The 21854-nt window shown below is 40.9% G+C and overlaps 1 protein-coding gene across 1 annotated transcript; it reads left to right on the top strand.

The window, feature by feature from the left end:
* The first annotated feature begins 5506 nt into the window (after nt 1–5506).
* On the top strand, nt 5507–19944 carry FAM217A (family with sequence similarity 217 member A). The gene is given in 11 exon segments (XM_063299941.1): nt 5507–5756; nt 6967–7576; nt 9756–9885; nt 12167–12248; nt 12339–12364; nt 13285–13400; nt 14398–14526; nt 16360–16447; nt 16564–16643; nt 18464–18965; nt 18968–19944. Coding segments are annotated over 11 exon segments (2709 nt in total). The 3' UTR covers nt 19664–19944.
* Nucleotides 19945–21854: the final 1910 nt, after the last annotated feature.

Genomic DNA, 21854 nt, shown 5'->3' with positions numbered 1-21854 from the left:
CTTCCCCTCTCTACTTGCTGGCAAGTTCCTTGCCCCTGCTGCCTCCTTTTGGTGCTAATTTCAGGAAAATTGGGGAGCCCGTAAGAATTGTTTAAATAAAAATGAATAAAATAAAATATAGCTATGATAAACATCCAGAGTTTGTAGAATTGTTAGATGGGGGCTATGCAGAAGTTTTCTTTTCTTGTCCTTAGATTATATCATTTCCATGTGGGGAGGGATTTTATTTCCTTTTGGCTGAAACAAACACCTGCACTGTGTTACTTCTATTGTATATAAGAAGTGATTTGATTTTCTCGTCTCTCGTTAGTGAAATGGAGCCACGGCCTTCTCTCAAACTTAGCGTGAATTATTTTCTGATAATGCAATTATTTGTGTTTCACAGTTACAGCACTAAGTATTACCATCGACACTATAGTTAAAATTTACTATAACTGATACACATATAGTAATAACAGCATAGTTTCCAAATCACAAAAAGTAGTAATTTCACTTTATTCTGCTTTGCTCAGACCGCATCTCAAGTACTATGTCCAGTTCTGAACAGTAGATTTTAAGAGTAATTCAGAAAAATGACAATATGATCAAAGATGGGTAATGAAGCTGACTGATGGACCAGCAACCGAGTTTAATGAAAAGAGATCGAGGGAGCATGGCATGTTTAGGTTTGAGGAGAAAAGACTGAGGGAGATGTGATAACCCTCTTCAAATAACTGAAAGCATGTGTTCTGCCAAGTGTCCAAGCAGTGATCAGGTGCTCAGACAATTGGTTCTTTTAGATCCAGAGACAATAAGCATACCAGTGGATAAAGAGATTTTAAGCTTTATTATAAACTCAAGCAAACAAATTTAAACAGAAACACAGTTTAAACAGAAACACAGTTTAGGCAGATTAAACAAAGCGTAAAAAGCATAGCATAAGGAAAGGAAAATCATTATATACCCAGCAAGTTGAAACCCTCTCTCCATCAGCTGTCAGGAGCCCCTTGACAAAGACAGCAGAGATACCCCAGGATGGCTCAATTTCCATAGCACCCAGTGCTCAGATCTGTGCAGAAACTCCCAAGCTCAAAAGACAATACTAAGGTTTTTATCAAAGTCTGGCCCTAAAACCTCATGATCCTGTTTCCATGGTACTGAGGCTGCAGGACCCGGCCTTGACTAGGACAGTTCCTGGGGTCTGAAGCACCTGTTTCTGAGAGCCTGGGAGGCTATACAGATAAGCTAGTGCTTAACAAAAACTATCTTGGGGTTTTCTCTTATCAGCCCCTTCCCCAATTCCAAACAGAAATAAAAAACAAGCCAGCTAAACATTAGTATAACTCAAAATAAACTCTAAGCTTCTTCATGTGAAGGAGAAAATCAAAGTATGTCACTTAAACTCCTCGAAATAACAATGGTCTTCAGCATTGCCACTACAGCATGTCACACAGAAGACTGGCAGGTTCTCTTACACTCTGGAATTCAGGACACAAAATAATTAATTTAAGTTACAGATTTTGATTAAAAGTTAGGAAAAAACCCTAGCAGTAAGAGCAACTCAACAATGGAATCAATCACCCAGAGAGGTAGTGAGCTCTCCTTCACTAGATGGGTTCAAGCAGAAGTCGGAAAGGCATCCACTGAGGATGCTTTAATTTCATTTAATTTCATTTCTTGCACTGAGCCCTTAGAGAGCCAGTTTGGTCTAGTGGTTAAGGTTCTGGGCTAGAAACCAGGAGTTTGTGAGTTCTAGTCCCACCTTAGGCATGAAAGCCGGCTGAGTGACCTTGAACCAGTCACTTTCTCTCAGCCCAACTCGGTGCAATGTAGACTAGCCTCCTCGTGGTGCACCCCGGGCAACGTGACTTGTCACAGCTAAATAGTCTACACATCTGGCTGCTGGACCTCACAATGATTTCCCAGCAAGAAAAAGCAGCATGAACACCGAACTGCTATGCCATACGATTAAAAAAACAAACGAACTGAACCCTTCATTCCTCTATAGTCTGTGAACAAAAATATTCTTCTTGGAAGAAGTAGATTTTTTGTTGCTATCTCAGTGAGACCCAGAATCTTTGATACAAGTCATTGGCAGGATGATTGAATGAATGAATGAATGAACATTTTCAAACAAAATGCTGAGCACCACTGTTCTAATGTACTGAATGTGATTTGTGCTCCAGGCTGTTTTTCACAGTCCCAGAACTAGGAACACATGGCTTTTTACATGGCAGGTATTTGTTTATATTTAACAATAAATGTGTTTACATTTAACAATAATTTGTACACCTAGGTAGAAGTTTAATTAGTGGATGTCCTGTTCAGGTCCCTTTAAAATGGGGGTGTGGGTGTGGGGCAGGGATTGTGATTATGAAGAATATGCCAAAGTTTAGCTTTGATCTAAAATGGAGTTAGTAAAATTTCATTTTAAACTAATTTGTATTAGCTCTTAATTCTTGTTATGTCTGGGAGAAACTAGTATAAGTAAACAATTTCAAAACATGGAATAACATTGGTTTCATTTCCCTTAATGGAAAAATCATATTCCTCAATGGATTATAGTCCTAAAGGACAAACACACAAAATATGGAACATGGCTTTAAGTTAGAAACAATGGATTCATAATGAATATGTATGTGTAACTTTTCTTTCTCAGATTAAATTATTAGTGAACTATTATTAGTTTATCACTAATAAAAACTTAGCTTATCATTAATCATTAACAAAAACTTATCACTAATAAAAACTATGTAGAAAATCTGAAGTAAAGTTCACTAGTAATTCACAATTGTCATATGACATTTTAAATCTGCTTTTATTATTTGATGCAAGTCTGTTTTTGTATAGAATTTGTTCCAAGCTTAAGGACAAACACTTTCTTTTATAAAGAATATGATAATATTATGATGTATAAATACAATTTTACATTCAAGGTTGCATGACAGTTGGACTTAATCAAATGTCAGTCTTTCTAAATTAATTGTTACATGAATATTCACATAAAGCAAATTACTTTTAAGCCTAATTATACAATCCATTGATAAAAAGGCCCAAAATTTGTAATAAAATAGGTCATATGAATAAAAGGATATGCTGAAATCAATATTACATTGTACATACGGTAAAACCTTAATACAGTGGGTCCCCATTTAACATATATTTTGGATGCCACAGAAAAAAAAATTATCCAGATATCCTGCCAAGAGTAAGCAAGTTTATTGCATCCAAAGTAGTCCAGATGAGACATCTAAATTTATATTAAATTTACATTAAATTCTGGTATATTTATCTCATTTGTACCAATTTATGTACTTTACAATATCATGACTCAAGTGGTGTAAACTGATACAAATTATGCAATTCATGACATTTGCATAATGGTATCAGTACAAATTACAAACTTCCTTATTTCTTTGGAATTGTCAGGGAAAACGGCAAACAGAACCACGCTGAGTCACATGCAGACTCTAGTTTCTTTATTATTATCTACCCTTCACAGAATCTTGCCATACTAAAGGTCCCTTAACAGAGCCGAAGGGAAAAATCCTCTTGTGAATCTAAGGCGGGGTGGTCTCACTTTCTTCCTCGGCCCCTCCCCCTTCTCCAAGGAAAGCAAACTGCCAGAACGTTTGTCAGCCTGGAATGCGCCCTCCTCTCCCCCCATTCTGATCTCCATCTCATCACCCCCCTCCTGAGGGAGACATTCCACCACAGGAATAGATACTTGGAAACAATAGACAAATCTACCCTCCATTCTATTTGTTAGATTCAGGTTTGTCGGACATGCTTTTGCATTATCATATGGGCTCTTGAAATGGAAATGCTAGTTTATACTAATGACAGGAATAGGTACTCTTGATAACTGTATAATTCAGAAGTCTATCAACTGGAGACAGATTGAAATATGGCTCATATGAAGACCAGGGAAGACGCACTGAGGGTCAGTGCAATGTAGTGGTTAAGGGATGGGACTCAGACTGGGGAGGCCTGGGCTCAAGTCGACTCAGCCACGGAGCTTGCTGGGTGACTTTAGACCAGCAATTCTCTTTTAACCCATCGCAAGCTGGATGGGGGGTTGACGGGTCTTTATATTGTGGATTTTAATTTTATAAGCCACCTGGAGTCACTGTAGGTGAGTTGGGCGGCCATATCAATGCGTTTAATAAATTAATAAATAAATAAATGTTGTGAATATTTAATTAGGAAAGTCTGAGACCTCCATTCACATCACTACGAGGTCCAGGGAAGAAGTGGGATAAATACAGCAATAAATAAATACTTTAAAAGTGCTAAGTTTAGGAATTTGTTTCCAATAATAGTCAGGTACAAAAAATCCTGCCCTCCCCCAAGTCTTTCATTTATCTTTATCTCAAGGGTTTATTTTAGAAGGAGGGCACAGCCTTTTCACCATTACTGCTTTAAAACAATTGGAAGCCCAAACCTGTTGTTGTTGTAATGGGGGTGAGGTGGTCCCTCAGGTAACCTGGACCCATGCCATGTAGGGCTTTAAAGGTGGTAACCAACACCTTGAATTAGACCTGGAAGCAGACCGGCTGTCCTAACAGCCAGGAACCACGCTGAGACAAGGAATAGGTCTCTAGTGTTTTATTACTGCTACATAACAGAGAATCCTAACAAACTGAAGAAGCGTGGGAAAACCCAGACATATATACCCCAAAGACTAAGGCCGGCCCGATCTATGTCTCTTTGAATGGCCACCTAATTCCTCAGTACTACGCATGCGCTTTACAGCCTGGATGGGAGCCCCCTGCTCGCCATCCTCACTCATGACACCGGCACCCAATGCAGCTCGCGCAGCTCAGCCCCTAACCCTTTAATCAGATCATATAATATGGAACCAGTCTTATATACAGAAGTTCAATAGGCAATACTTTTTCAGACACATTTTGGAAGTGATGGAAAAGCTTTCACTGATTGATTAATTGGATTTGTATGCCACCAAATCAAGCTGACTCATATAAGCTTTGGGGTAGGTGGTGATAGGCTAAAAAAGTGTTCACCTATTAGAAAAAGAGCAGACAGCACCCTGAATTAGCTTAATAATCTGAATTTAATCTGTGGAATCGACCTTCTTTCCTTGAAACTTTTTTTTTAACATATGGGGAAATTATACTGATCTGGAAAAGGACTATAGAAGGAAGTTATTTTGTTCTCTTTCTCTAGTCCAACTTGCTTTGGGTTGGGAAAACATGTGGAGTAAAGAATATGGAAGTTCACATGTTGTAGTTTGAGTCATAATTTATGACATATTAACATTCTAAACTGCAAAGCTCTTGAAGAGTGCCTGGGCTTGTATCATCACACTCAGTTCTTTGAGCTAGAGTGAGGAAGTACTGGTCGATTTCCCTGTTCTCTTCTCGGGTTTATTCTTTTTTCCAGATTGTAGGCTATAAAAATTAGTTTTAAAGTTTGTTAACATTTTGTTTTTTATTATAGTATTCCATATAGTTTATATAGTTTATAGTCAGTCAGTCAGCTAGTTTCTTAGAGTTCTGTTGTAATCATGCCAAAAAGGCAGAAACCACTTTGTCTAGCAAAAGCAACTGTTGTATATGGTCCACAAAGCGGTAAACCTGATGGCAAAGATATCAACCAGAGCAGAGATGAAAAAATGCTCACCTATGGTCAGCAGAAGACCATAGAATGTGGACTACCCATGGCACCTACTTTCAGTCCAGCCTATTATTCTCACAGAAAACTAATGAGTAAATTTTGTGCTGAAGATCAGCCATCTTCTGGTAACACTATTACATAAGTTTTAAATATGCTGAAAAAAAACTTTTAAGAGCAATGTATTCAAACTAACTGTAATACGAGTTTTGTGGCAATATTTCATTGACCAGACATTGAACAATATTTAAAGTTTGGTCTAGTGTTTAAGGCACCAGGCTAGAAACCAGGAGACTGAGAGTTCTAGTCCCGCCTTAGGCATGAAAGCCCGCTGGGTGACTTTGGGCCAGTCATTCTCTCTCAGCCGAATTCACCTCACAGGGTTGCTGTTGTGGGGAAAATAGCAACAGGAAGGAGTATTAGGTATGATTGCCGCGTTATTTATAAAAATAATAAAGGCGGGATAGTAAATAAATAAAATAAATAAATTGCGCATATGATTAGATCTAATTTTTTTAGGGCTCTTCCCCATGGTTAATGTCCATTTCTTCTGGACTCAAATTGGTAGAAGAGTGTGCCAGCATACACTGCCCTTTCAGTGTTTTGCACTGGTACACAGAGCAGCTTTGTTGCTCACTCTGCCACCTCTCTTGCCACACCTTGTCCAGCTCTGGCAGTCTTGGGATCAACTATGAATGTTGGACAAGGTAGCCAGAGAAGTTAGGGGTGGCATAAACTGCCAGGTCTCTGGAGCAGCTCTGTGTGATCTGAGATTTACCGAAAAATCAGCTCCACCATCGCTTCTCTTGCCACCTGGCCTAGCACTTGCAGCATGGAGATCTGTTACCAGAAATAGCAGGAGTGGCCAGAAAGTGGGAAGAGATGGCTCTAGTTTGGGGGAAAAAAGACCAAAAACCAGAGTCCACTCCCAAAACCATAAAAAACAGTGCCCAAAGAGCTGGAGTGCAGTGGGGATAGGTGTTACCTATAGTCTCCTAAAATGGCCAATTGGAGCTGGGCAGACTATTAATGAAGCATCACTGACCACTTAAAGTATCAATGAAATGTCACTTGTATTGAAAAGAGGGAAAATTAAAACGGTAACAGCTAGAGAGTATGAGTTAACTGTTGCAGCAAAAAGCAAGGGAACTGTGCCCACTCCCCCCAAAGATTATGGCACATATTTTTACAGACTAGTCTTCCCAGCGAAATGCAGACAGGCTCCCCAAAGCTATAGGACCTTGCCTATAGGACCTTGTAATCCCTACCTTTTAATATCGCTAAATAATAACACTATCGCTGCTCATAAATAAATATTAATGAATAGTATCTCTCACCAAACAATCCCCACAGGCTTTCCTCGCGTCGGTACCATTTATGATCCTTTAAGGAGGCAACATACCCTTTCCTTGCCTATGACCCACCTAGCCGGGCGAAGGGAGCATTTCACAGAGCCAGAGAGGGGCTGCCTCGGCCCGAAAGTCTTTCCCTCTCCATTGCTCGTTCCTCCCGAGAGAGGCCAACTGGAAGCGCCTCATCAGGGGATAGGGGTAGGGATAGGAATGGAGCGACCGGCCGGAAGGGATCCGAGGGACGCGGGGAAGAGCAGCGCCAGGGGAAAGAAACCGTCGGCCTCCTCGCCCTTGAGGAGCCCGGGGGTCCCCGCGGGCTGCGGCGGTGCCTTGGCCGTTCCCATGGCGACTGGCGGCCCGCAACGCGCCCTGAAAGTCGAGGCGGAGGCGCAAGGCGCTAAGCCCAAACTTCACCCAGCTGCGTCCTGCCCCAGCATGTACCTATCGGGTGGGGGTGGGGGTGGGGGTCTGCGCCCGCTTCTCCTCGTGAGAAAGCAACGCTCGGAAGTTTCAGAAACTTCCCAGGGTAGAGGAACGCAGGACGAAGGCCGGGTGGGACTCCCCGACGCAAAGGAAACGCCCTTCGAACCGCCCGCTCTCCTCAGTGGGAGGTGATCCTGCCTGCCTCATGGCCGGGTTGGGCCGCCCTTCGCTTGCGCTTGCTCTTCTCTTTCTTGCTTCCCGGTCAGTCCCCTTGAGAGACGGCTTGAGAGGGGGGAGGGGTTCAGCCAATGTCTTGACACGGGGGACTGATGTCTCTTGTCAGTGTTCTGTGTCTAAGGACCACTTGCTTCAAACGTTATGTATGAAATCAGTCACACGTGGAGGAGCGGGGGTTAATCTCAGCTGCCTGATATTGTGGTGTCCGTGCTCACTCATCAGGTTTTACATGTGGCATACATGTAAAATATTTCAAATGCGTGTGCACAAACAGAAATGCGAATGTAAAAAGTATTTTGGGGAGAAAGTATATTTAATCCCAGTCTACCACCATTTCATAGATTGTGTTTTAAAAATAGTCACAGATACAGGTAGTGCAGAATTAAAGGGTCATCTTTCCTGGTAGGCAACCTGCATATTTTATAACTTTCTGCATATTTGGAAGTCTAGCTACTCTCATTCCCAACAAGCATGCAAATGCTAAAGGATTACAGAGATTGTTATCCCAAACATCTGGGCCTGCTAGGTTATTATTCTAGTATGTACCATACTGCCCTTTATTTTCTGGCTCTGCTTCTTCTAGTCAGTTTAACCACTGCAATCTAATTTTGTGAATGAACTTGTTGTTCTAAATAAAATATTTTTTTCACCCTTTCAGGCAGCCTTCCCCTGTCTGCTTTCCAGATGGGTTAGATTACAATGCTTGCTATCCTCAGCAAACATAGTTCTTGGCCATGATCTCAGGATCATGAGATGTAATCCAATACACTGGAGGACATCAAGTACGATTTGTACTTCTTTCACATCTCTTTTACTTCATTTGCCTACCATACATACCTTGTCTTTTATTCCCATTGCACATTTCATATCTCCATCTAGTTCTTGCTTACCACTAGTTCTACTGTACTTCTTACCCCTCACCAAACTCATTCCTAAACAAATATATTTTCCCACAATATATCTGCAGCAATTTCAGGAGAAAGCTACAACATATTTTCAGAGGTCATTTTGTTGTAGGGATATAATTTTCCAATCCTTTAATACAGTTTTGGTGACAGCCAGTTTGGTCTAGTGGTTAAGGCTTCTGACTAGAAACCAGAAGACTGTAAGTTCTAGTCCTACTTTAGGCATGAAAGCTGGCTGGGTGACCTTGGGCCAGTCACTCTCTCTCAGCCCAACTTACCTCACAGGGTTGTGGTGGGGAAAATAGGAGGAGGCAGGAGTATTAGGTATGTTCAAGGCCTTGAGTTTTTTATTTATAAAAATAATAGAGGCAGGATTAAAAATATGTCTTTTTATCATAATGTCCAATATGACTATGTATATTCTATGGAAAAGAATGATCAAATGTTGCCTTTTGGACAGCATGTGTGTGACACTGTTAGGCAAAACATATGTCCCGCCACTATTTTGGTACCATTTTAAAGATTTTGATTTTGTTTTATTAATTTAATAATAATAAAATAATTCTTACAGCCTAAGTGCTTATCCGTTACACCACATAAATATGCAATTGCCTTTAAGGACAAACCCTTAAGGGTTAGGCTTCTTTCTCTCTCCAAAATAACTTCAACTATTTGAAAACCCTATAAAAATGTCCTCTTACCTCTTGAAAGATGAGTTTCTCCTTTGCTGTGCTGAAGCACAGAACCTGCTGAGTTTAGTGTGCATTTTGAAGAAAGATGACCTATGCCTGTGGAGATTATGTCCCTTTCAGAGGGCTAAAGTAAGGCATATCTTGCTTTTAGAAAAAACGAATCCTTCCATTTTGTCTTTTTTCCCTATGGTCTTACTTTATCATCTGCTCTTACTGTTTCTTTGTAGCCTGTCATCCTGTCCCTACTTTATTTTGAAAACAGAAGCCACTGTAGATGAATATTGCAATGTCTTCTTGAGGGAGACAGTAGCTGATAAAAAATACTTCAAGCATGGATCATTAGATACGTTTTTTTTACATCTCATTCCATCTCTATAGTGATTTTTAAATTCATCTTAAATTCAGCCTAGTAGAATATGATTTGGCAGAGCTCTGGCCTTTGTTCCTATATTAACTATCATTATCACATATATTGTCATTTCTTGCTCAATCTGATATATGTCCTTTTTGTGTCTTTCCTAATTCTCATCCGCATACAGGCTTGGTGATGAAAGCAAGACAAACAAGCCTGCCAATTTAAAGGGAAAAAAAGGAGCTATCCCTGGAATTTATGGGACTAGACTGCCAGTAAGCACCTTCTCTCACCAGATACCTGAATCTTTTATCAAATGAATGCAGCCTGATATACAGTATCCACTCATTCTGTGCTACTGTATATCTGCTGTTTAATGATAAGCTGGATAGTTCGTCATATTAATTAGCGCTACCATGCTTCAGACTTGGTTCCATTTTGATAGGTACCAATATCAACTGAATAAAAGTATTCACAATTGAAGTATTGTGCATATTGGTTAAATTTTGAAGTTTGGGGCATTATTTTTAAAGAAAACTTGCTTTCAGAGATACAGAGATAGGTTGAAAATTCTATAGCTAAGGAAGTTATAAATAAGAAAGAGAAATAAAGAGAAATAATTAAGGTCTAAAATGAAGATTGAATAAAATTGGATGGTTTTCACATTTATAGGAATAAATCAAATGTATTTATGAACTGTATTTCATATTGTATGTGACTTTTACTTACCTGCACCTATATTATCACATAACTGAACTCTCCCAGTTCGATACACAATCACTGAAATCCACCCTCTCCTGGATGGAATATATCGTGGCTTTGATGCCATATGACTGCCTGTGATAAAATGTAGAGGGAAAGCAATATCATAACATTGTCTTTAATGTATTTTATATATGGTTAAGTTTAGGGATTTTTGTGTGTTTTGAGACAGAGGTATCCTCCCCATGGAGGACTAAGAAAGCCAAATGGTGGGCTCAACTGCAATTCAGAGTTATGCCTCTTTTTGTACATGCATACATCAACACATGTAGAATGGGGCAAGGCTTCAGTCCACAGTTCATGCCTGCCATTTTGGCTCCCTTAGCACTGTCCATTGCAGGTGGCCCTGCTTTGAGTTGATTTTTTAGGAGATTCTGTATCTGGGAATTTATATCTCTGACGCTATCTCATCACTAGTGTTTCAAAACAACTTGGTGGCACATAATTAATCAATCAATCAAATATGTGGGAATTTAAGTGCAGAGTCCCCAGTCCTCATAATTTCAGTATTTAGGCTACTTCACTGTATATCTGTCATTCAGTTCTAGGGCTGGAAAAAACACAGAAGCAATGCAGCTGGTGTGTTCTACTTTCTTTTTGAATGTGTGTAGCCATTTTCTTTCTTTCTTGTATTCTGTTGTACCCAATTTTACACAAAACAATAATAGCCATATTTATCATGAAAAAGCAATCAATAGATACAGCATCTGTATTAGGTCGACAAGGTGTGGAAGATTACTATAAGCTTTTAAGCTTCAACAGCTTTTCATCTGAAAATAATTTTTTGCTTTCAGGAACTCTTGAAATTACAGGAAATGAAAAATAAGACTGAATATTAGGAATGTCCTGATGATAAGAGTTGCTAAACAATGAATCAGTTTGCCCAGAACAGTTAAAAATCAGAAATAGCATCTTTTAAGACTGATTTTTATTTTGAGGCATAAGCTTTCATGAGCAACAGCTCACTACATCAGGTGCATAAAGTGGCTTTACTGAAGTGGGATTAGGTGTGATTATGGATGTTTTTCATACTGCACTCATTGTCTTGGGAAGGATCCAGATAGCCTTATGCATATACCAAGAGGTGGAAACCTCTGATTTCTCTGATGACTGCATCCCCTTGTGTCTCTGGCTCCCCTTTGGAGATTTTTCCAATGGAGTTAAACTTTGTGAAAGTTCAGTTTCCCAAAATACGTTGATCATTTTCTGTTAAACAAATAGAAGTTTTTGATTGATTGATTGATTGATTGATTGATTATGTGCCATCAAGTGGTTTTCAACTCCTAGAGACCACATAGATAGATTTTCTCCAAGGTGATCTATCCCTAACCCCTTCTTTCAAGTCTCCCAATGGTGCACTCATCACATGATTGATCTGGGAAAAGCTAAACAGAGTTGTTATGGGAGGCCACCAGACTGTAGACTAGACTGGGAAGTCAAAAAATAAAATAAATCCAGAATAAGGCAATGGCAAATCACTTCCATATTCTTGCCAAACAAAAAAGAAAAGAAAAGAAAAAGGACATGTCTGTGTATTTACCGGGAGTCAAACTCAATTTGAGGAAAAGTTAAGATGATATAATTAGGCAGGGTTAGCTCTACATTCTAAAATAACCTTTCCCAAAATGCAGTCTCAAGTCGACTCTTGAATGTTTTTCAAAATGCTCCATAGCTATGGTGGCACTGTTTTATTTATTTTGTAAGAGTACTGAACTCCATGACAACTCTGAGTGACATGCAGTAATAAAATCATTACTAAAAAGATACAAGTAAAAATGTATAATTTTATTAATATGCAGTTAGTGAAACTAAACATGAGTATAATTACAGGTGTCACATGTCTACAGTTTAGAAAACGACTCTTCTGCTGAAAAGAAATTTCATCCACCAGAAGATAAGCTTGCCGCAGGAGGTGAGATCAAGTGCAGATATTCTTTATGTTAAGAAATTATAGAATTTATAAAATTTATATAAGTAAAGCTAAACTTTTGGTCTTTTGCAGGTATTCCTTCAAGCAAATTCTACAAGGTAAGGGCAAAATATAAACTCCTGTAGTAATTTTTATAGCAGCCCATGCTAAAGTGTCAGCATTCTTCTTTCAAAAAAGTGTTGCATACATTGTTCAAGTGTGAGTTGATTTCAATGTAACTCTGAAATATTTCTGTTTTGTTTTTCCAGTCCAGCCACAAAAGGGATTAAGCTTTTAGTCAGCCACCATATCGTATAGTCCCATGCATGTTTGTTTTGAAGCCTACTTCCTCTTATTGGGTGCCAGGAGCCATATAGTATGTCAGTTCCCCCTTTTAAGGAATCCAATATTATATTGCCCCTTTTGCCTGTGTGCCAGCCTTTGAGTTCAATGTATTCTAAGCCTTTGCTCCACATTCTTGGATAAGCTCTGGCGCTGTCAGCCTTACCAGGTAGACCAGACAGGAAACACAACCAGATCAGCTACTGTATTTATTGTAAGGTTACTTGTTGATTTACAAGTTCTGCGTCTCACTGCTGTGTCAGATGCTGGCACTTCGACCGGGCATGATCTGGCTATGTGTCCCCCTCAGTAAAAGCACAGTCCCTGATCCCTTCTTCTTTGCTTCTCTCCTGATGATAGGGGTCTCTTGGCTACTCTGATTTGCATGGTTCTCCCGTGCTAGATTCTGAAGAGGCCATTGAGAGGGGCAGTATGGGGGAAGACAGGCTGTAGGTTTTTTTCCCTTACTGTTCCTTCCCTGCCTTAACTCATCCAGTCAGGTGTCTATTATTACACAACACTGAAACAGCTCTTCCAGGGTATTTGGGGTGCCATGCCTCACTAGCTCATCCCTTAGATCCTCAGCCAGCCCTTCTCTGAACCGGTCAGCTAGGACTAAGTTATTCCACCCTACATTGCCAGCAAGTAATTTAAAGTCCAAAATATATGACCTTATGCTCCTCTGTCCCTGCTTGAGCTTCCAGATCTCTTGACTAGCAGTGATTCTCTGTATGGGATCCCCAAAGCGTCGTTTGAATTTATGCATGAAGACCTGATAGTTGTCCAGCACCAGATCATTCCCCTCAATGAAAGGTATTGCCCACTTAGCTGCTGCTTCCTTCAGCAAACTCAGCACAAAAATCACTTTGGTGTGATCAGTGGGAAACTCCACCAGCCTGCCTGCCATAAACATTTCACATTGAGCAAGGAATATCTAGAACTGATCCTGGTCCCCTCTGAACATCTCTGGCAAGCTCCAATGGGAACCCAGGAGCATTGGCTGAGCCACCATCTGTTGTGCTGCCACAGGTTCGGGCAGATTCTGCCCTAGGTGTTGCGTTGCATTCTGCAAATTGGTCATCTGTGCATCCCTTTGCTGCTGGTGTTGCAACGATGCTGCAGCCAGATACTCGGCGGATAACAGATTGGAAGCCATTCCTGAAATTCCTCTCTTTGGAAGAGAGTAGGAGAGTTGCAAGATTGAAGGCAGCCTTACCAGGTAGACCAAACAGGAAACATGACCAGATCAGCTAGTTCTACTTTATTGTAAGGTTACATTAACCAGATCTCGCAAGTCTGAAAGTACAATTCTCCTCCCATCTCCCTTACCCCTGAGAAATTAGGGAGCATCTCTTCTGAGCCTCTTGCCCCACCCTCTATCCAGCTGCAGACTATGATGTCTCTTATCTGACCATTCCCTAGGCAGTGTCTCTGGGCCCTGTCTCCCAAGATCATTCCCACGTACCATTGCAGGCAGGATTGGGATGTGGGTAGTGCATCCATCCTTCCTCTTCTTCACCTCGGAGTGGCTTTCAGTACCATTGATCATGGCATTCTTCTGGACCAGCTCCAGGAGTTGGGGTGGGCAGCAGTGTGTTGAGCTGGTTCTCCTCCTTCCTACCCAGTTCCAGTTGCTGTTGATAGGAGGGGAGAGGTCCAGACCATGGCCCTTCATTTGTGAGGTGCTACAGGGCTCAGTCTTCTCCCCTCATTTAACTTCTACATGAGGTCACTGGGTGAGGTCATGTGATGGTTTTGGGTGAGGTATCACCAATATACTGATGATACCCATCTTTACATCTCCACCCAGGCCACACCTGAGTGATGACATCCCAGTGCCTGGAGGCTGTGGGGACATGGATGGGGTGTTTGGATCTTCTGGTTCCAGGGATCTTCCATCTTTGGTTCTGGATGGGGTGGCACAGCTCAGAGAGACCTGGTGCGTAATCTGGGGGTCCTTCTGGACTCATGGCTCCTGCTGGAAGAGCAGGTGACAGTTGTAGGTAAGAGGGCCATTGCTCACCTTTGGGTTCTACGCCAGTTGTGCCTGTTCCTAGGCTGGGAGGCCCTGCTTACTGTCACTCATGCCCTCATGACCTCCTATCTGGACTACTGCAATGTGCTCTACATGGGGCTGCCCTTGAAGCACTTTTGGAAGCTTCAGCTGGTGCAGAATGCAGCTGCATGGATAGTAAATGGCACTAATTACTTGGCACATGTAACACCACTATTTTGTGAGCTGCATTGGTTGCTGGTGTGCTTCCAGGTGCAGTTCAAGGTGGTGTTTTTCACCTTTAAAGCCCTTCTTGTCTCCGGACCTGGTTACTTGAGGAACTGTCTCTTCCCGGTTGTTTCTGCCTGTCTGATCTGGTCCGGCAGGATGGGCCTGCTCCATGTCCCATCATCTAAGGAATGCCAGTTGGCAGGGCCCAGAAGTCGTGCCTTTTCTGCCATAGCGCCTGCCTTATGAAACGTTCTTCCTCCAGAGATTTAGATGACCCTGACCTTGCTGGCCTTTCGTAAGTCCCTGAAGACCTAGTTCTGTGCCTGGACCCATCTCCTGGTTTGTTAGGGACTGTTGATTATGACACCTTTCTTGGCTTCTGTGTATTTTAATTTTTGTATTTCTAGTTGGGATTGTTTTCAACTTATTTTAATGTTTGCCTCCCAGAGTCACTTGTTGAGATGGGCTGCCATAGAAATTGATTGATTGATTGATTGATTGATTGATTGATTGAATGAATGAATGAATGAATGGAATGAATGAATGAATAAATAAATAAAGTCTATTTTATTTATTCATATTTACTCTAAAGATTTGCATCCTGCCTACGTCCATAGGAGAGGTGGGGAACTTGAAGCCTTAATGCTAGCCCTGAGCTCGTTTTGTAGCTGCTGGAGATTCCCCTGACTACCACTGCTGGAAATTAGTGGCAGTTTCACACCATTCTGAGTCACAGAATATGTAATAGAATAATAAGCCCTAAAATAGGTTTAACATAGTTTTTTAAAAAATGGAATTTCCCCAAACGTCTCTCCCAAAACTGGGAAAACACAGGAACATCCTTGTCCCATCTGTATTTGTGTCGTGGCCCCACCCACACATGTCACTGTGATGCCAAGGGTGACCCTTACCCCTTCAACACATATTAAGGCAAGATTTGCCAAAGTTGGCCCACCCCTTCTTTACAGAGTTCTAGAATCTCACAACATAAATAAAAACACAGAATTATAAAATAAAACAGCAGGGAAAAAGCAATTAAATAAGTAAAAAGTTAAAAGAATGATTTGATAAAAGCAATAGGATCATTTGTCAATGGTCCTCCTAAAACAGAAGGTCTTCACCACCTTCTGAAAAATTATTTGAGAGGAAGTGGGATCAGATCCCTAGACAATCATACTTCCTCTTTGATTCTTACCGTCTCCTTTCGGATATAATCTGCTTCAATAACCTTCTAGAAAGGTTATTTTACTGAATTCCAGAATGACATAGAATTGTTAAAAAAGGATGTACTGTACTTTCTGAGACATAAAGATGAGACAGAAAAACACTGTCAGTTTCTTCTCAGAGGACCTCTGCTTTTTAAAGGTAAATAATGTGGGGAAGCCCCAATTTTTCTTTCAAGTAATTGTACCATAGTTAAGTATGAGTTGCACATCTGTGGAATTTCTTAGGCCAACATGTGGGACTGTGTGTAGCTTGAGATTGAACATGTAGGTCAAAATAGTGACTGAATTTTATAGTGCATGTTTTGCTTTATAAACATTACAGTGGCTCCGTTCTTTTACAGGACCACGATAAAACTGCACCAGAACAGTTGGCAACTCTTAACATATCAAACCATTCTAGGACACCACAGGTAGTATAAGTTTGCAGAAACCATTTGTTTTACAATTTACTTATGCTTGAATGTCAGTGATTTTTCCAAGCTACATACCAATAGTATTTTTGTTTAAAATGTTTTGCATCTTTCAGCTGAATTCAAACAACAGCAAACAAGGGCAATTCCATTCCTGGAACTATGTACCTAAACAAGGGAATAATTCTGTGAGCAGGTAAAGAAATATACTGAGTTTAAAAAAAGAAGAAGAAATTAAACAGAATAAGAGCACAAGCAAGCCACTGGCACCTCTCAATGTCTTCATTAATAAAAACAAAGTGCCAAGTACCAACTTAGCATTGTTGCAGTTCTTGATTGTTAGCTTCATTCTTTGATCTTTGTCCATGCATGAAAGAAATGCAGTTCTTGCTTTGCTTTGTTAAAAGCTTTGAACTCATTTTAAAAGACTCTTTGGAACTTATCTTGTGGAGTGGATTGGCATGTGCAAAAGTATGCCAATATATAAGTCAGTTTTTTAAAATAAATACATTTAAAAAACTAATTGCGGAAGAGCAACAAGTATGATAGACGTTGAGATGTGTCTGCTTGCAAAGAAAGCTATCTGTGGGAATGTCTTCATATGGCTTTTTATAAGCTCCTATTTATTAATGTTAATTAACTATTAATACTAATAGTTAATAATTAATAGCAATCTTAAAAGTCCCCATGTTGAATAATTTAAATTTCTATGCTCTCAGGGTCAGTTTAAGCAGAATTTGGGAATTCAGGGCCTCCATTGGAGACTATGGACATAACCCACATTTTGGACTCCATTTTTGTTGCAAAGCAGGTGTGTAGTGAGCTGAATATTGGGGGGGGGGCATTTCTATATGCCCTTTCCTGAGATCAGATCACTTCCTAATCCAGGTGAAATTGGCCACCCATGATCTCCACAGCACGAATAGCCTGATTAGGATGATCCAGCCCAGGTGCTTTCTGTATCTGTAGATGGTTTCCTGTGGGCTTTAGGATTTTCTAGGAAAACTTGCTGCCATTCCCTTCATCCTGGTTACAAGTTGTCATCAGGAAGTGAGCTGGGTGCTTAATGCAATTACTCCCAAGAGAAAAAGTGAATCTAACTGAGCACAGGTTTGAGATCACGTTCAAACGTACGTTGTGGCAAGAAGGGAGGTGAAGCGTTATTTCTCAATCATTTTTTATGGTATCCCTAGGCTGTCATCCAGTAATGCTGTTCAGGGAGGCCAGTTACCTTATAAGAAAAACAGGGTGCTCTCCCACCTGGATGTTCTGACTGATTAGCACAACATTTTGCTGATGAAGTCACTCAGGTTTGCCAAGTCTTGATTTTTCATGGGTAGGGTCTCTTGTAGTGACTGGAGCAACATTCTGCCCGACCATCTGAGAATTCTTCTGATCCGTGAACTCTGATAACATAGATGAGGTGCTCTGTCGTATGTTTTCAGTCATTTGTGTACTTGATTCTTGCCCCCCTTGGCTGAGGACCTGGGTAAGTGTTCCTGATTGAATCTAGGTGATCAATGTCTCACTTTGGAAGAACAGTGCCAGCAGTTTTGAAACAGGCTATGCTTACCCACGCCTAAAGAGGCTGTTCCTGAATTTGCATTGAACAACTGTACAACTTGTCTCTAACATCCCCTTTTTAGGGAAGGTTACTGAAACTTTGTTGGTATACAACCTGGCCCTTCTTTGGTCAGGATTCAGATCAGGGCATGGGCCAGAGACTGCCTTGGTTATTCTTGTTGAATGGCCTTTGCTGTGATCTTGAGGGGAGTAATGCATTCTCATCCTTGTAGTAATAATAATAATAATAAAGAATAACTTTATTGATTAGTCAAATGACCATATCATTACATCAAGTATTAACTGGATGGAAATACAAACTCTTATTTCAGAATATTTCACATGGCACTTCAGTTGCAAATGTAGTTTATTATACAGAGTTGGTGATGCCTTTTTATAAGAGGTACAATGAAATGATCAATATTAATTTAGCTTCTTTCATTTTCTCTTAAGAGACTTCAGTGAACCTTGTGCGGAAATGCCATCTACCTCCAGTGATGTTCCTAGAAACGTAATCCATACTAATCCACTGGTACAGTCTTTTATGAAGAGACATCACCCTGTTTCTTATCAAGGAACTAAGAAGACTACATCAGAGAAAAACAGCACGGATGGCGATGGAGACTTTCCCAAAATGACAAATGAAGCTGCTACTTCTGATTCTTATCCAGCTACAGATAGTAGTGGGGATGACATGCGTTTGGCAAACAAATGGAAACTGAAAAAAAGAAATGATAATGTAGAAAGAAAGCTTTTAGTAGAAGAAAAGGCAGCAACTGAGACTGAGAAAAGAAATAAAGCTCTGCTGGAAAAGTTAAAAAATGTAAATCTTAACTTAAAACCGGACCCTTTTGAGCACCAGGAAGATGACATTCCCTCTTCTTCTGCTGAGAATGACATGTTTTCATACCCTGATTTTCTTCCTTCACCCTACAATAATTTGAATTTTAAAAATTGTCCTTATCCAAGTCAGATGATTGGAAATCATCTATAAAGCCACCACTTAATGCCTCACTTGATAAATTAGTTTCACGTCTTGTGGAAATGGAAAGGTTACAGCACACAACTATCTTAAGAGAAAGGGCAAGGGAAGCTATTTGTCCTGCTGTGGCTGCTAACAATCGTACTATTTTGACAAAAGAATTACCCCAGTCAAAACAGCCAAGGCCACTTGACTGTTGTCAAGTAAAGTGTGATGGAGATACTCACAATTCTAGCTGTGGTGGGCAACAAACAGACATGCCAAAATGCCAACAGAGCCATAACCACAAAAATTCTGCACCCTCTATGCATTCATCCTCAAAGATGACCGGAGCATCTTCCAGCAATTTTAAGTCCAACAAAACTCCAGTAGTTTTAAGCTCAAGCAATGTAGCTTTACGACAATCACTCTCATGCTCTGGAAGCTCGTCCAAAATCTGTCCAGATGTGAAACTGAATTCTACAAATGCAGACTCACCAAGCCCAACCATAGCTTGTTCCTTACCAGACAGTGAGAGTTCAAAGAATAGACCAACAAAGACAAAAAGGAAAGACCTTAAGAAAAAGGGGTCTCTAACAAGTAAATCCTCCCAGTCTCAGAAATTAAAATCAGCCTCTCTCATTTCAAAGCAGAAGTCCTCCAGTGTTGATCCTCAGGGATCTCTGGAATGAAGTAATCATTTATCAGTGTTATTTGTGCAAAACAATTGAGCAAGAACATTTTGGAAAGCTCCGTCTTAATTTGTATTTATGTGGAAGAATGAACTCACCACCTGGAATGAACAGGCATTTTTTCTTTCCAGGATCCAGAGTTTTGGCACTACCCTGGGAAGGAGGGTTAAAACAGTCCCACCCTCTCCTTAATTGGAGAGTTTGTTTTATAAAAAGGGAACTGAAAATAAGCATGTGGATGACTGTGTCGAGGAAAAGAGTTAAGCCCAGAGGACAGCAGAGATGTGGGAAAGAGAAACTCCAACCCAAAGAGCCACTTTGGTCTGGAAACCAAGAGACCCTGAGTTCCACTCCGCCTTAGGCATGAAAGCCAGCTGGGTGACTTTGGGCTAGTCACCCCTTCTCAGCCCAACTCACCTCACAGGTTTGTTGTTATGGGGAAAATAGGAGGAGGAAGGAGTATTTGGTATGTTCCCTGCCTTGAGTTATTTATGAAAAAAAAAATAAAGGTGGGATTTTAAAATAAAGGCAAGCACCTCAGCGATAATCTTCAGAGAGCAAGAGAAAGCTTCAATTCTTGGAGCTGCGAGGCCGCTGCGAGGCAGAGCTGAGAGACGGGGTGGGGGGTGGGGAGGAGCCTGACCAGAGCCTGCAAACCAAGCCCCCCCGCATGCCGCAGTCCAGGGGCAGAGCTATGCAAACCACTTGTCGACCTCCCTTTACCCACCACAGGGGCTCCTTTTACCAAATAAGGGCACACTAAAGTCTGCCTATTGCCTGTATCTATAAGACCAATTACTCTTCTCCCATTTGCTTTTCCTGGAATTGTCATTTCCTTTCCTGGAGGTTCTTGCAAAGCAGCTGAGCTGGACCTTGTAGGGATTGGGTCTTACAGTCCCTGGCTAAGTGACCAGGTTTACCAGAGTTATAACACCACTTTGACACTCTACTTTCCTTAATAATAAACAGTCAGCATTCCCACGAAGGTCCAGTCTGTCTGTCTAATTTTACTATTTTCAAAGGCACTTTTGTCAGAAAAAAAAAATTACTCTTCAGTTTTCTAAACTTACTCTCCCCTTTATATGTTAAAAACTTTCTTCAATCACAATCTTGTTAAGCTATTAACTTAAAATCCTTTAAAATAGGATTTTTTTCCTCTTCTTAATTCCAAAAAGAAGGCAACTCACGGAGTATCCTTGTTCATTCCTGCCATTCAGAATATCTCTCTTAGGTTGTAAAATCCCCCGATCCACCCTTCCTCTGGAGAGATTTTTGTCAGGCAGAACCTGTCTCTTGGCCACCAATTCCATTGCGGTGCTGTCCCTGCTCGCAGGGACATCTAACCGCCATAGGTCGTCACCTGGAAGCCAGCACTATGTTTTCTTATCGTAACTATTTCTTCTTTAACCTCCTCCTTTCCCCCAGGTCTTCACCTCTTGTAGCCAATCTCAGTCCATTTGCAGGTGAAAACCCTTTTCACTCCTGTATAGACTTGTGAATGGGCTTTTCCCTCCCCCTCCCCCCCAGCACACACAGGCCTCTGTTTCTGAGCTGCTTCGCTGGGCTCTGCCCCTGGACCGCGGCACGTGCGGTGGGCTCGGTTTGCTTTGCAGGCTCTGGTCGGGCTCTTTTCCTCCCCCATCTCTCAGCGGTCTTTCAGCTCCAAGAACTGACATTTTACTCTTGCTGTCTGAAGACTACTGCTGAGGTGCTTCCCTTTGAGTTGGGGTTTCTCTTTCCTGCATCTCTGCTGTCCTCTGGGCTTCTTTTTTATTATTTTTTATCCCTTCTAAAATAATAACAGAAAAAGAAAAGAAACAAACCACAAAGATAAATATGATAGAAATATATGCATTGTCAAAGGAAGAAAAAAATATAAAAGTGCTTTAACGAAAAAGTGAAATAAATACAAGTACGCATTTATTTCTAATATATAACAGCCAGTTTGGTGTAGTAATTTGGCATCAGGCTAGAAACCAGGGGACCGTGAGTTCCAGTCCCACCTTGGGCACAAAGCCAGCTGGGTGACCGTGGGCCAGTCACTTTCTCTCAGCCCTAGGAAGGAGGCAATGGCAAACCACTTCTGAAAAACCTTGCCAAGAAAACTCAGGGACTTCTCCAGGCAGTCTCTGAGAATCAGACACAATTGAACGGATAAAAAACATTGTATAAATGAGTCCCATATTTTATT

Source organism: Candoia aspera, chromosome 3, assembly GCF_035149785.1.
Source record: "Candoia aspera isolate rCanAsp1 chromosome 3, rCanAsp1.hap2, whole genome shotgun sequence".
Taxonomy (NCBI): Eukaryota; Metazoa; Chordata; class Lepidosauria; order Squamata; family Boidae; genus Candoia; species Candoia aspera.
The sequence above is the reverse complement of the archived record's forward strand: the minus strand, read 5'-3'. Positions and strand labels throughout refer to the sequence as shown.